The 16522-nt window shown below is 37.7% G+C and overlaps 1 protein-coding gene across 1 annotated transcript in view; it reads left to right on the top strand.

Annotated features, from left to right (window-relative positions):
- Positions 1-14376, top strand: part of LRGUK (leucine rich repeats and guanylate kinase domain containing) — a 137438-nt gene extending 123062 nt beyond the window's left edge. Inside the window, exons 19-20 of the mRNA XM_073238443.1 lie at positions 2749-2900; positions 7009-14376. Coding sequence (XP_073094544.1) covers positions 2749-2900; positions 7009-7139 — 283 coding nt within the window. The 3' untranslated portion in view covers positions 7140-14376. The remainder of the gene's footprint in view (positions 1-2748; positions 2901-7008) is intronic.
- The last annotated feature ends 2146 nt before the right edge of the window (positions 14377-16522 follow it).

Here is a 16522-nt window from a genome sequence, read left to right as displayed (position 1 = left end):
TCTACTCGGGGTACCACTTGGGGATAGAGATCTAAGTAGCAGGTGAGTGTATAGATTGGTCACCCCTATATCAGGTATTCTTCCTTAGTCCAGTCATCTGTGGCCAGACTAGTGAAAGAACCAAGTAAAGAACTCTTCAGAAGGAGTCCATGGGTTTGGCAGTCTGTCTGGAGTGTCTGAATACATGGTAACATAACAGATAAGAAACGTGACTGGAAGGAAGTACACTGTAATATTAACAGTGCATATTTCTCTACAATTATCAATTATTTTTATCTTCTTTATTCTTTTTCTGTATCTTCTAAATTGTCTGCACAGGTTATATATTTTGTTTTTATATCCTAAAAAAATCTATTAAGAATCCATGAGAATTTGATGACATATTCAATAAATGGGAAAAACTGGCCCTTTAGATGTAATTAAGTTTACTACATCCCTCTATATGCTGAAAAAATTTTTAGATAAGTTATAAAGCATTAAATACAAATCAGTGTCTAGAATGGTAAGTGTTGAAAGTCAGATGCAAATGCATATCCAGTGTAAGATGGGTTCAAAAATGTTCATGTGTAATTTCTGGGATTTTTAATTTTATACACCAAAATATTATCAGTATTATCTTCTAGCAACGGGACTATAGCCAATTTTTATTTTCTTTGTTCTTCCCTCATATATTCAACAATGAACACAATAATTTTGGAAGTTTTAATATAACTTGAAAAAATTATTTTAAAAGTCTGATAGAGCAAAGGGATATTTGATGAGGAGATGTGTCATAATGAGAATGACAGTTTAAAAAATGAATAATGCTTCCCTTAATTTCTGAATTTTATTGTAATACTTTGGGTTTCCTTTCATAAATTCGATGACGAAAAATATCTGTCCCTTCTAAATACTTCTCCCAAGTCTCTACATTTCAGTAGATCTAGAGACCCTGGTATTAGTATTATAATTAGTTAATTAGCTTTCTTTAACAATCCTGAAGCTTAAAATCTCTGAGGATTTATTCAAGTGCTGGATTTTTAGCTCAGTAGGTTGATGAGAATACAGTGAGAGAGTATGTCTTGGTCAGTTCAGGCTGCTGTAACAAATCACTGTAGACTGGGAAGCTTAAACAACAGACAGTTATTTCTCATGGTTCTGGGGCCTGAGAAGTCTGAGATCAGGGTGCCAGCACAGCGGCGTTTTGGTGTGGGTGCTCTTCCGGTTTGTAGATGGCCGCCTTCTTGCCGGGTCCTCCTGTGGTGGAGAGCAGAGAGAGAGAGAGCAGGCTCTCTTGTTTCTCTTCTTATAAGGGCACTAATTCCACTCAAGTGGCTTCCACCTCAAGACCTCGTGACCTCCTAAAGGTACCAGCTCCTAATAACCATTGGGAGTTAGGATTTCAACATATGAACAGGAGTGGGGGTTACACAGACATTCAGTCCATAACAGAGAGAGAGAAAAAAAGAATACCTAATAGGCTACAGTGGTCACTATCACTCAAGTCTGACCATCCACATGTAGTAACATGTGAATTTCAATTCTACCACATTTATACATATGACTTTCAAAGCATTTTCATTTAATACTTTCATAGATTCCAAGGAAAAGAAATTGTTGAAAGGCAGAACTTACTCTGTGATCCCTCTTTTAGTGTGTGTTTTAAATGAAGGTATGAAGGTGTGCTCAAAGGTATGAAGGCGTACTCGAAGATATGAAGGTGTACTCGTTTTCAACAATAAGAGACCCAGCTGTTATGGGTTGAATTGTTCAAATTCATGTATTGGTATCCTAACCCCTAATAGCCCAGAATGTGACCTTATTTGGAAACTGAGTTATTGCAGCTGTAATGACTTAAGATGGGGTGACACTGGAGTAAGGCAGAATCCTAATCCAATATGATTGGTGTCCCTATAAACAGAAAAGGGAAGTTTGGACACAGACACACACAGAGGGAGAGAGCCTGGGGTTATGCAGAAGCCCAGGAGTCCCAAAGATGGCCAGCCATCCACCAGAGCTAGATAAGAGGCAAAACAGATTCTTCCTTACAGCCCACAGAAGGAAACAGCCCCCCACCACCTGGATCTCAACCCTTAGACACCAGGACTGTGAGACAATAACTGTCAGCCATTCAGTCCACAATACTTTGTCACAGCAGTCCTAGCAAACTAATAGATTTGTACTAAAAAAACCCAGTGAAATTTTTCTTTCCACTTTATTTTTGTGTTTTCTTCAACATACTAGATTTATATTAGTTTAGAGATTTGGCCATAAAATCTATGGGTTTTATGTTTTTCACTAAAAGAAGAAAGAATACCTTTATGCTTCCATAGTTTGGAATCAAAGATCTGGCCCATAAAATGCAAATGCATCTAAGGCTGTAATTAGGGGGGAAAGACTCAGTCTAGTTGTACTTCTAGAGAGAAAAATCCCAAACATGGGCTAATAATGGCACTTCCCACTGCAGGGGATAGAGGGTCGGGATCTTAGCCTTACTCATCATGGTTTTATCACAATGCCTTGCTCTTATAGGTACTCAGTTATGTTAGAGCTATTGGATGAGAAGTTTATGCTGATATGCATCGTACTTAACATGTCAGCTGCTCTATAACTTTGCCGTAGATACCATTGAAAACTAGCTCCGCAAAGACATGTTCACAAACGACTGACGCGACTTGGGAAAGGTAACCCGGTGAAGTCACACGCATAGATCGTAGAGCCATTAGTAGTTTCTCATCTCAAAGATATCATTCGTTTTTCATTTTTCAGTGGCAAGGATTCCCCTGGTCCTATGAACCATTCTGGATTATTTCAGTCTTGTCCGTGGGCAAAAGAATTGTCTCCTCAGCCTCCAGAGGGCAGCATTTACTCACGCCCAGGAACAGGAAGAAGTGGCGAGGAGGAGGATCAGGCCCTAAAAGGTATGAGGTGTTTTACATACGGTTCTCATGTAAGTATGAATCTTACTATTTAAATGTATCTCTTCCCCACTCTTTTTATGACTGTTCCTGGTTTTTAAAGTTTACTGAGTCTTTCAAGTCAGCATCTCTCCCCTGAAGTAGGGTGGGTTATTTGTCTCCCATTGCTGTAGATGAGAAGCAAAGTTCAGAAAGGTCGGGAATGTGCCCAAGGTCACTGAGCTGCTTAGAGTGGACTGCTGTCCAGCCCATCTGGCCACACTAGCTGCAAGGGACTTCCAGGCCAGCGGCACATGTGCCTGGAGGAGGCCTTTGGCGACTTGAGTTCCATTCAGTGAAGGTGACGAGAAGCAAGGAAGGTTTCAGCACCGGCCACTCTCCTGTGCTGGGGATCTGGCAGAATCTTGGTGGTTTTAGGTTGGAAGGATCTGGCTCAGGTCCCCCATTTTTGCTCCTTGCTCCCCAGCACACATGTGAATGGGTATCTCCTGGTACAGGCAGACTAGTATCAGAGTTTTGTCCCCGGGCTTCATGTCAATGTTCACAAGCGACAGTGAATAAACGCCTTAAACAGTGTGGGGAGATTGAAGAACTAGGGGTAAAAATGGGAAAGGGAGAAAGGAACCCAGTGTCAGGATAGAAGATGGGGCTCTGTGAACAGGTGATAGAGGAATGGGTGGACTGGGGAAATTCTCTAGCACCTGGAAGCTAGGACGGAGCCACCATTTGTAGGCTGGAAGGTGGTGTGGGGTTGGGGGTCTGCCTGAGTTCAGGAGAGGACATGAGGATCCCCTGCTTGTTCAGGTGACCAGGGGAACCAGAAAGAGAATATGACTTGTTAGGTTGCTGGGGACAGGAGGACACTGTGGATGGCATCTCCAGAAGGAAGGCTTCCTAAAGATGCGTCTTCTAACCAGTTCAAAGGTGGACTCCATCTTCAGCAGCAGTTGTATTCAGGAGAGCTGGCTGAGATGAGGTATTTTTCCAGGATTTCACTCATGAGGGAGGACCCAGTGAAGGTTAGAGTCCTAAGACCAAAATTCCAGCAAATAATCCCAGATCCTCAAGTAGACACTTTATGTCATCTTACAGGATGTGGGCAGTGTTCTAGGAACCCCTTAAAGCCTGTAACCTGCCACTCCAGGGCCTGAGGGGACGCAGGAACCCTGGACAAAACATGGCACCGAGACTCACCCCTACCCAGAGGATCGTGTTCCCAGACCCTTCCTATCACATTTTCTCTCCTCTGCCTGTATCCTTCCTTACCTGGAATACTTAAGAATCAAAACTGCATTCCAAACGTAGTCTGGCCAGAGCAGAGTAGGGCTGTGACCTGTGGGGTGATACAGTGGGAAGAAGACCGAATTAGGAATCAGAAAACCTGAGTTCTGGTTCCATCTCTACTATTGTGTGGAGGCATGTGCTGGCAAATCAGTTAATGTCTGAGTCTTGGGAATAATGTATCTGTCCTATAATACTACAGTAATATCCCATATTACCATGCACATGATTATGTAATATATAATATAATAATATAGGACCAGTAAGATGGGGTATGGCATAAGTAAGAAATAAAGTGCTCAACGCCTGTTGGGTATTATATTCGGAAATTTTTGTACACACAGCAGGAGATTATGGTAGTTGTCTATAGGGCTGGTTTCTGGAGATTTATTTTTTTCCTTAGAATAGGCCATGTTTTCCTGTTTCTTCATGTCTTGTGATCCTTTGTTGAAAACTGAATTTGAAAAAACAGCTACCTCTCCCCAGTCTAGAAACTGGGCCTGTGCAGGGAAGATCCTGACTACTTAGCAGCTCCAAGCCCAGGGTCAGCCCAGTGTGACGGCTTAGAATCTTTCAGTCCTTTCGTAGGCATGCACTTCCCGTGGGCCTGTGGCTTCCCCCAGTGTGAGGTCTCAGCTACACCACTTGGGGCCACGTGAGCTCTGAGTTAGGTGGTACAGAGACCAATCAGGCAGCGCCCAGGCAGGTGGGGCACAGAAGGGAACTGGGGAACTGTTCCTTGGCCTGCCAAGTTGGGGTTGGGGCAAAGGTGACTAAAAAGCACCTAGAAATTTCCTGCTCATAATGTGGCTTTTTCTTGATTGGGCATTCACTTGGTTGCTGTAGATCTTTGGCTGATTTCTAGAGCTCCTATAGTTATTTTAGCTAGTTTTTTATTTAATGTTTCCATGGGGAAACAAGGGCCTGGAGCTTCCTAGTCTGCCATCTTGCCAACATCCTTCTTTGGTGGCTTTCTTACCAATGCATCACACTAGTAGCTCTGGATCAGTTAAACTCTCTTATCTTTTTCACGTGGACTACCAAGCCAGGTTTCTATCATGCAATATATGCACACTTGATTTCTTTTTACATAAACACAACTTTTATTTTCATCTTTTTATCATTTTGGTTTCAGCCCCACATTCTAGCTTGATTGCGTCATTTTGGGTCTTGATTCATCTTCCACATTTACTACATCATATTTCTATGAAACCAGCAAGCTGCCACCTGTGCCTGTGTGCTCGTCATTGTCAGCAAGGGGATCCAGCACTCAGCCAAGGGGTGTCCTGTGACAAGTCTCCAGAGGCTGAATTCCACAGAGAGCCTACCTGGACTGATTCCTACTCACATCTCTCTAGTGCATCCACACGAGAAACTTTGAGATGTGTCTTGCAGAAATTAAGATGCATTATATCAGTGGTATTTTCTAACTGAGAGGTCAGGAAGCTTTCTGTAAAGGGTCACATAGTAAAAGCTTTTGCCTTTGTGAGCCACATAGACTCTTCCGCAACTACTCAACATGACCATCGCAGTGTGAGAGCAGCCGTAGACATTTGTAAATGAATGGGCACTGGCTGGGTTCCCATAAAACTGTGTTTACTAAAACAGGCTGCAGACCAGATTTGGCCTATGGCCTATAGCTTCTTTACCCCAGCGTAAGCAAAAGGGAAATGAAGTTAATTTGAAGCAGTTTTCTTTGCAAATCCCTTCCAACACTTAGCACTCAGTTCAGTATTTTCTAAATGCACAAACCATTTGTTTCATAGACCCAAATATACTAAGGTTTAGTCAGGTGCACTGGTTTGTAAATCTTCATACCCGTTTTTTAAATGGCAATATCACTTGTCTCCAGTGCTTTTCTCACTGTCGGTGGGTTCCCAGAGACCAAACACTCTAAAACTACCACCGTGAGCTCTTTCAGCACGCTGGGCTGGAAGTTACCTGGCTACCCAGGCTGATTATGAGGCCTCCTATTCCACTGTCTTCTTTCCTCTTCCAAGACTTCATTCTCTGAAGATGTTTTTGTTACCCTTTCCAGTTTAAAAAGCATTTCCGTGGTGGAAAAAAAAATAAAGCAGCAGCAAACAAGGCAGAGATATTTCTTGTCTTTTTCCTTTTTTGTCTTCAGTTAGCATAATATCGTCTTCCTAAGGAGTATGCCATTCTTGCTCTGAGTATACCTTTAAAAGGTCCATTTTTCCTTTAACATTTTGGATTGAGTCTTCCGGATCTTATAGGTCACTGCATTTTTCTCAATCCTTATAGAATCTCCTGCCTCGCTTTTCCAGTCGTGCTGCACTGTTTCCTCCCCAGTGAGAACACGGCTGCCTCTGGCCACCATGCTCTGTGTTCACACTGTCTTCCAAACTCTTGCTCCCCACAGTCACTGAAGGAACCTAGTGCCATGGTTCATCCTTGGTGAACAAAACCAACCTTAGAGGCATTACATGAGGTTTCTCTAGGAAGGACTTCAGGATGGGTGTGTGCCTGCTCTAAGGGGGCTTATGCATGATTATGAACGCGCACGGTGCAGGACATTGTCACCGAGAGCAGGAGCAGGATAGAAAAGTAGCAGAGAAGTTACTTGATGTTGCAACCTTCTGGTTGTTGGGCAGGTCTATGCAACCCAAGGCTTGTCCAAATATGCCCATAATATATTATGAAGCTATCCCCTATTTTTCTTGTTTGGAAGGCATTCTTTATACTTTGTTACGAATGAATTCTAAAAATGACTCTGGTGTTTATACCATGTAATGCTTATTTTATTTATTTAGTGTACCAAAAAAGGGTTAACTATATGTACCGTATCTTTTTTTCTTAATATTTACAGCACTATATAAACAGACGTTTCCAAGTGAGAAAAGGTCTGGCCAACACAGAAGACACACGATCGCAGTCTTCAGCCGCCCAGGTTCCAACACCAAACTCATCCTGCCTCCAATCCCTCAGGGCCACAAGTAGACTGGTGCTTGACATTTGATATTAACATGGGAAACTGGATCTGATCATATCCAATCCTTTTGTCTTATCTGGCCATGGATCCTGGCTGTATCTCATTCAGTCAACTAGCTACAAAAGATCTATATGCCTTGATTCTCTCAATCAGTTTCTTTTGTGATTCTCTGAATAGTGCCTTTTTAAAAATATGTTATTCTTACCTTTTAGAGATTTAATTTCAGTTTTTCCCATAGCTATTAATGACTTTTCCAGCTGCTTCCTGCTCTGAAATACCAGATGGCAAAATTTCCCAAGGCCTCTGAATTGTTATGCACATAGTGAGTTTTAGATATATCCAGTGGGGACTGTGCTCTTGAATTTCAGTATGTCCACTTAGAGCATTAGTATATACTCTAGAGGACTGAAGTATTTTGTTCTTCTGATTAGGAAAGGATTGTAGTGTTCTATTTAACATGTGGCCAATGTGCTATCAACTGCATCTCTCAAAGGCAGTTAATTAATATAATTTGTCATGGTTCTCAACTTGCTTTAGCAATATGAAGGAATAAAAAGTATCAGTTTTTTAAATTTCACCCTTTTCTAATTATGTACTGCTCGTCATTAGAAATATTTTTAAACAATTTTCTTCAGTTTTCACTACTCAGTGTTAACAGAGAAAGGATAAGTAGTTATAGATAAGGCTGGTATTCAGCTGATTTGTGCCAGGAAAACTATCCTAGTTAAAACATTGAAACATGTCGCTTTGGATTGGTAAATGGTCTGTTCTCTGAAACCTCTGCACGTGATGACTCAGAGGAAGGAGAGCCTCCACATGGTACTGTACTAATTGTGAAATATTTTAAATATCAAAACCCTTCAATGACTTCTCTTTTAAAAATATCAAAAACTCCTCTGAGAACCCCCTTTCCCAAAATCGAATTTAGGTATAACATGACTTGCTATTAGTTTCTGTCCTCCACCTGACCCTATTCTCAATAGGAGCTGCTTAAAGGTCATTTCTTGGGTTTGGTGGGGGGGGGGGATGAAAGGGGGACATAGACAAGGGGACAAGGCTGGGCAGGCAAAGGGAGGCAGTCCTCTCTGGGGAAGTGAGGAGGCACAGAGTGAGTCTGAGTCATTATGCCCCCAGAGTCTTAAAGAATAGTTCAACTTTCATCAGCATCATCTAACTTTTTAAGAAGTCATTATGAAATACTTCAGACACACAAAAAAATATACAAATAATAGTTCCAATTTCAGGCAATATGGAAGAGATGCACTTTTCCCTCTTTCTTGCACTAAGTACAGCTAAAACCCGAGAAATTATTTATAAAACAAGCATAAGAAAGCTGAGAGATGGAAGGAAAAAGGCCCTTTGGGGACCCCATGACCTGAGTGATGACATAGTGGTGAGTTTTCTGGGCTTCCTCTTTACCTCAAATATCCTGAACTGGATTTTGGAAAAACTGCAACTCCCAATCACTAAAGGTACAGACAACAAAAGCTCCAACAAAAAGCCTGCTCTCTCTCCCTAAGGGACTAGGAAAGGGGCAGCCTAGTGAGACAGAAAGTGTTTAAACAATCACTGCATTACTTTAGTCAAACACCATGGATATAACTGTGGCCCCACCCTTACTCTTCACCCTGTCAGCAAAGGCTTCGACCCTTTTCTGGCTGTAACAAGGTTCCCTTCTGCCTCCCTGCTGGAGTAGTGTCGGTGAAGTTCTCATGGACAGCTAGGACTTTCCCCACTAACCAATATTAATGAGAAACCCCCCCACCCCCCGACAGTGTCATTTAAGCCCACTTAGGGACCTGGACCTCCATTGCTCACCTGATAGTAGTTAGATACCTCTTCCCCTTCTCATCAGGGTGGTAGAAGAGAAGGGCTGGTGGAGATCCAGAGCTTTCACCACGGACCTGTCAGAGCAGTAAAGAATGCCCCCCACTCACACCAGTGTCAGTGGGAGCCTAATGGGGATCCTAAACTTTCCCCTGACCACCACCCAGCATTAGTAAGGTATCACTCATCCCTTGTCAAGAGAGACCAAGTAGAAAATGTACAATTCCTCCTCCACTTGGCAATAATGAGTCAGTGTCCCCTCCCCCACTGGCATGGTGTCCCAGAAGCTCTGCAAAGATAAAAAATTTAAATAAGATTTGTCATCTTACAACATACTATCCAAAACATCCAAGATTAATTTAAAGAAATACTCATCCAGAATCAGGAAAACTATCAGTTTGAATGGTAACACCAAGTTCACATACCAACACCAAGATGAAACAGATGTTGGGACTATCTGACAAGAATATTAAAGCAGTTACCATAAAAAATGCTTCAACAAGCAATTATGAACATGATTGAAACAAATGAAAAAGTCTCAGTATTGAAAGAGAAAGTTTTAGGAAATAAATAGAAGATATAAAGAAAAATCAAATGGAAATATTAGAACTGAACAATACAATAATTGAAATTTTAAAACTTACTGGGTGGGCTTAACAGTAAAATGAGGAGAACAGAAAAATAAAAAGCAGTGAACTTGAAGACAGAGCAATTGAAATTATACAATACAAACAATAGAGAGAAAATAGACTACAAAACAAAATGAGTTCCAGAGATATGTAGGGACTATATGAAAAGATATAATGTTTATGTCATTAAAGACCCAGAAGGAGAATAGAAAAAAGGAGTATGGGGTTAAAAAAGTATTCAAATAAATAATGACAAAAAATTCCCTATATTTGCCAAAAGCCAAAACCCTGCAAACTCAAGAAGATGATGAACCCCAGACAGGATAAGGCCAAATAAATCTGCTACAAACATGTCAGTATCAAACTTCTGAAAACTAAAGACAAAGAAAAATATCTTAACACAGCAAGAAAGAAATTATATCTTAATTATAAGGAAAAAAATCAATTGATAGTGGATTTCTCATGATATTACCCATGATACTACCAGAAACTATGGAAGTAGAACAGCATTTTCTAGTGCTAAAAGAAAAAAACCCCATCAGTCTAGAATTTTAGATTCAGTGAAAATATCCTTCAAGAATAAAGAGAAATTAAAACATCCTCTGATGAAAGAAAACCAAGAATATATTGCCAGCAGACCTACCCTAAAAGAATGACTACAGAAAACCCTTGAAACAGGATGAAAATGACAAAACAAGTAAATCTGGAACATCAGGAAGGAAAAAAGAACAATGGAAAGAGTAAAAATACGGATAGTGCAATAGAATTTCCTTCTCATCCTGAGTTTTCTAAATTATGTTTGATTGTTGAGCTAAAATTCTAACATTGCCTGATGTGGTTCTTAATATATGTAGAAGGTATGTATAATTTAAGGTGATTATAAATAGGAGCAAAGGGACTTAAAGGGAGCTAAGCTTTCTGCATTTCACTTGAACTCTTAAAATATCAATGCCAGTAGACTGTGGTAAGTCATATACGAGTAATATAATATCTAGAATACTAATAAATCTACTTTGTGAGATACACTCAAGGATACTATAGATAAATAAAAATGTAATTTAAAAAATATTCAAGTAACACATGAAAAGACAAAATAACGAAAACAGAGAGCCAAAGAACAAAACAAAAGCCAAAACCAGCCTTAAGAACTAACATACCAATAATTACATTAGAGCAAATGGTCTAAATACACCACTTAAAAGGCAGAGGCTGGTGGAGTGGACAAAAAGCATGACTCAATTACATACCATCTACAAAATCTCACTTGAAATTTAACAATATAGGCAGGTTGAAAGCAAAAATATGGAAAAGTGCATATATCGTGCGCACATTAATCAAAAGAAAGCAGGAGTGACGGCATTAGTATTAGATAAAGTATGCTTTAGAGTAAAAATTTTACCAGAAACAGAGATATATATGACATAAGGATAAAAGGGTCAGTCAACCAAGAAGATATAAGAAAATCTATATCTTATATACTTATAAAATGTATATACTAAGCAACCAAACTGCAAAATATGTGAAGCCAACACAGATAGAACTAAAAGGAGATATAGATTTATAATTATAGTTGGAGACTTCAACACTCCTTTCTAAACAATTGATGGAACAGAAAGGATATAGAGGAATTCAACTTCATCATCAAACAGTAGAATTTAATTGATATTTATAAAACATTCCATCCAGTGACAGCCCAATAAACATTCCTTTCAGCACTCATGGAACATTTACCAACTTAGACCATATCCTGAGCCATGAAAGAAACCTTAACAAATTTAAAAGAATTGAAATCATACAGAGAATGTTCTCTGACCACAATAGATTCAACTAGAGTAACAGAGAGATAACAGGAAAATCTCCAAACATTTGAAAAACAACACACCACTAAATAATCCATGGCTCTAGGGGAATGTCTCAAGGGAATTAAAAAATAAACTAAATGAAAATGAAAATACATCATAACAGAATTTATGGGATACAGCTAAAACAGTGCAGAAAGGGAAATTTTTAACTCTAAATGCATATATTAGAAAAGAAAATGATTTTTAAAACAATATGCTCCTACTTCAAGAACCTAAAAAAAGAGCAAAATAAACCCAAAGTAAGCAGAATGAAATAATGAAGATAAGCACAGAAATAACTGAAAATGAAAACAGAAAAACAATGAGAAAAATCAATGAAAAAGAAAGCTGGTTCTTTAAAAAGACAAATAAAATTGACAACTTCTCTCTAGTAAAATTGACAGGAGAGAAGATACAAATTGCCAATATTAAAAATTATATTGGCAGATGTCAAAAGGATAATAAGGGAATACTACAACCAACTCTACATACGTAAATTTGACAACTTAGATGAAATGTACCAATTCCTCAACCTACCACACTCAACACAATATGGGATAGATCAATTGAATAACCCTATAAATAAATATATTAAAGAAACTGAAAAAGAATTAAATTGAATTAAAGACTTCCTAATTGAATTCTGAAAAAGAAATTGCCAGACCCAGATAAATTTATTGGAGAATTCTGCCAAATCTTTATGAAAGAATTTATACCAATTCTGTGCAATTTCTTCCAGAAAATAGAAAAGGGAGGGAGATTTCTCAACTTATTTTATGAGCTCAATATTACTCTAATACCAACATTAGAGAGCACAAAGAAAGAAAACTACAGACTAATACCACTCAAGAATATAGATGTAAAAATCCTTACAAATTATTAGCAAGTAAAATTCAGTAATAAGATTATATATTATGACCAAGTGTTTTTTTTAACCCAGGGATGCAAGGTTGGTTCAATAATTGGAATCAACTAATGTAATCCACCATAATAACAGATTAAAAAGAAAAAACAATGACCATATCAATTGATGGAGAAAAAGTATTTGCCACAGTCCAACACCTATTCATGATAAAAATCTAGAAATGGAGACCTTTCTTAAATTGATATTTTGGCACATATGTATTTCACTAAACAATATATAGTTTTTGTTCACCATAATATTAAACTTCATATTGTACTGTAAATTTTCAGCAGTTAGCATTTTCTTAACATTATGTTTGTGGGATTTATGTAGACTGCTGTTTTAGTTGTAAACTTTTTTCAGTGCCATATAATATTCCATTGTAAGAATGGACTACAGTTTATCCACTTTCCTGCTGATAAACACTAAATTTGTTTTCTTTTTTTTTTTTTTTTTTGCTATTACAAAGACACAGTTAAAACCATTCTTGTCAATTCTGTGTCATAGGCATACAAATCTTTTATCTTTACAAGATATTGCCACATGGATTATTCTAATACACCCTCACCAACATGTAAGAGAGTTCCCATTTTTCTTCACCAATAAGTGGAATTGACAGTCTTTTTATTGCTAATTCAGTGGCTGTTAATATAAACTTGTTGTATTTAATTTGAATGTTCCAATACAAGTAAAGCTGACCATTTTTTATAAGTCTGTTGGCCACTTTTGGTTCCTCTTCTGTGAGTTGCTTATTTATATGTCTTGCCTACTTTTAAGTTAGATTATCATCTTTTTCTTATCAATTTTGGGGTTTATTTATAAATTCTGGCTATTATTTTTAACTGTGTATATTGCAGATGTTCTTTCCAAGGCTGTCTTCCACCTTTTCACCTCTTAAAATGTTATTTAATAATAAAAGTTTTAAATATAGCCAAATTTGTCCATCTTTTATTTATAGTTTATACTTTTTATGTCTTGTGAATTCCTTCCATATTCCATTGTCATATATGTAGTCTTCTAGATACTCTTCTATGTGCTTTTTAAAAAATCTTTGCTTTTCCAACTTAGGTCTATACTCTACCTGGAATGGATTGAATTTTTTTTTCCAGTTGTTCTATCCACCCCTTTTCCTCTCTAATCTGTAAAATCACTTCTCTCATATATTGCTTCCATAAATGCTTGGAAGTGATATGTTATCTGGATAGAAACAGCTCTGTGTTACTATTTTATTTACTATACATTTACAGTAAAACTTTAAAGTATGGTAGGAAAACTTGTGTAATTTGATATTTAAAAAAATTATCTTGGCTATTTGCAGTTTGCTTTTCTAAGTAATTTTAGAATTTGTTTATCAAAATCTAAATGTCTTGCCTGGAGTTTATTAGAATTATGTTTAATTCATAAATTTAGGAAGCTTGCCTTCATGATATTGGACCTCCTTATCTATAAGCATGCTCCATTTGTGTAGGTTTTCTTTAGTTCCTTTAATAAAACTGAACAATTTCTCCATAAAGGACATATTTTTGTTTAGTAAAAATGTATTCATAGATGCTGTTTGTTTGGGTTGTTGTAAATGGAATTCTTTAAGATTATATTTTATGTCGCTGGTGTATAGAATGAAATTGATGTCTATATGTATCATGGGTATTCCCTGTAACTGTATTTGTATGTTGTTTCAGGATTTCCATCCAGTTAATACTAAAAAAAAAATGACAATATTTTCTTCTTTCCATTCCTATTATTTTTTCCTCTTAATTTTGTTTTTTTTCTTTTTAAAAACTGTCCCCAGAAAAAACCCCAGTATAATGTTGAATAGAAGCAATGACAGTGGGCATCCTTATCTCACGTCTGACCTTAAAAAGAGTATTTCTAATGTTTACTATTAAGTATGAAATTTGCTGTAGATTTTTGGCAGATAAACTTGTTTAGGAAAAGAAGTTTCATTTCATTCCGGGTTTACTATTAGTTTTAGCATGAATGAATATAGAAAAAAAGGTGTTTTCTTGGAAAGAACAAAAATTTGAGGTATGTATTGACTATATCTTATTAAATGTCTTATCCAAACCATTAATTTTCTTTTTAGTTTTTTTCTACTTACTTATTAAAAAAAAAAACAACACTGCTCACAGTGATTACATTTCTGTCTCTTTCCCCTACTCTCTCCTTCCCTTCCTGGATTGCCTGCTGACTGTAGATAAGTAAGTGGTACATAAACGAATGCTTACAGAAGTATCAAAAGTAATGTCACAGAAATAAAAAGCAACCAGGGGTAGCAATATTATAATCAGAGTAAGAGGTCAGGACAAAAATCATTAAATGATACATAAAACACCCATTTACATTAAACCAGGTGTATACCATTACTAAGACATAGCAGTCATGAACTCTTATAAATTGCATCATATAACATCAAAGTATATAAAGCTAAAAGTATTAGAAATATAAATGACTTGCTATCTGAATCAAAGCACTACCATCTATAAAGCTAGGATTATAGTAGGAGTGCCTGTTGGGATCCTTGTGGTAGTTAAGCTAGCTAATGCACATGTAATGAGTAAGTTAGCTCTGGCCACAAACTCTTAGTTATAAGCTCGAATCCAAAGTACAAGCCCCTGAATCTTACTCTCAGTCAATTCAGGATAATCTCAATCTTATTTCTCTTCTTGACTTTTTACCCAGGATGGCACCTAAGTTCCAGAAGTTACAGTTTCGGGATACCAGGGGAAGGCATCTGGTTCCCGCATCAAAGAACAAGTGCTCATTGATTCTTTCCTGCTCTCCAGCATCCTCACCTGTAGCTGCTGCTGTATCCCCATCATTCTGGTCCCTCCAGGTTTGTCAACCTGCTCTTTTATGTAACTTTGGTTATGCTCATGGAAGCACAGAATAAGCCTAGTGTTCCCCTGGGTGTTTCGGTGGCCAGGGATCTGTCTCAGCCCCTGTCTGCCTTAAGAACCACACAGTCTTCTGTCCTTGAGTTCCCACCATAGGGACATATTGGGAACTCTGTGAATAGACTGCCTGATAGAGCTCTATATGGGAAGCCAAGCAGTGGGCATAAATGCCCCTACTCTTAAAGTCCCACACTCAAGTAGGATTTCTACTGTACCCAGGACCCTGAAGTTATGTCTCAGTCTGACCTGCATATGAGGTTCTCCATCAGCTTAAAAAATACCAGTGCCCAGGTTCTACCCTAAGCCAGTTAGATAAGGGTCTGTGGGTATAGAGGCTCAAGCACTGTATTCTTTTAAAGTCCCCAGAGGGATTCCAGTGTGTAGCCTGGTTTGAGAACCAAGCTTCTAGATGGTTGAGTGGGGACTTTCTAGAATGATACTGTCACACATGCTCATTATTTGCCTTCGGCAGTTTATCAGTGACTATGTCACCATATCATTAGCATATTATAGCACACTGTAATTTTTATCATTGCTAATTTGAGAATTGAAATGTTTTATTGATTAGGTTTAAGTTTTCATGTGCTTATTTTATATTAGTATTTCCTTCTTATGAATTGTTGGTTCGTGCTTTTGTTACATTTTTATCCTGGGATATTAGTGTTGTCTCTTATATTTTTGTGAGAGATGAGAGCCATGTTATTAAATATTAACTATTTGGTTCCCATTTGTTATGAATTTTATTTTCTAAAAACAGCACTGCCTAATAAAGCTTTAAATGCATTAAAAATATCTACGTTGTCCACTATGGCAGCCATTAGCTCCATGTAGCTATTGAGTACTTAAAGGGTGGCTAATGTGAGGAATGAAATTTTTTATTTTAGTTTTAATTAATTTATATGTAAATAACCAGACCTGACTAGCTATTATATAGGCTAGAACAATTCACAAGGGTTTAGCTGTTTGGGGGCTTTATTGGCCTAACAGTTATTTGGAGAGTTTTCTTTTAAGTTGTAGTTTCAGTAGATTGTAATGAAGGAATGGAAATGTGGCTTATGTGATTTTATTTTATAAAATTTACTAATGTTATTTCTGCCTTGGGATGTGCTCAACTAAAAAAAAATCATTCGTGGAATTGCAAAGAAAGTCTATGGTATAAAATTTTGCTACATCTACTAATTAAACATTACTAATTATATTAACTATCTAGATAGAGCCTCTCATTTTTACCAGCTTGCTCTGTTGTAGATGGTACTGGTTTTTAGTATCTCACTGTAGTTGTGTTTGTCTCTTCTT

Source organism: Manis javanica, chromosome 6, assembly GCF_040802235.1.
Source record: "Manis javanica isolate MJ-LG chromosome 6, MJ_LKY, whole genome shotgun sequence".
NCBI lineage: Eukaryota > Metazoa > Chordata > Mammalia > Pholidota > Manidae > Manis > Manis javanica.
Note: the sequence above shows the minus strand (reverse complement) of the source record. Positions and strands in the feature narration are given on the sequence as shown.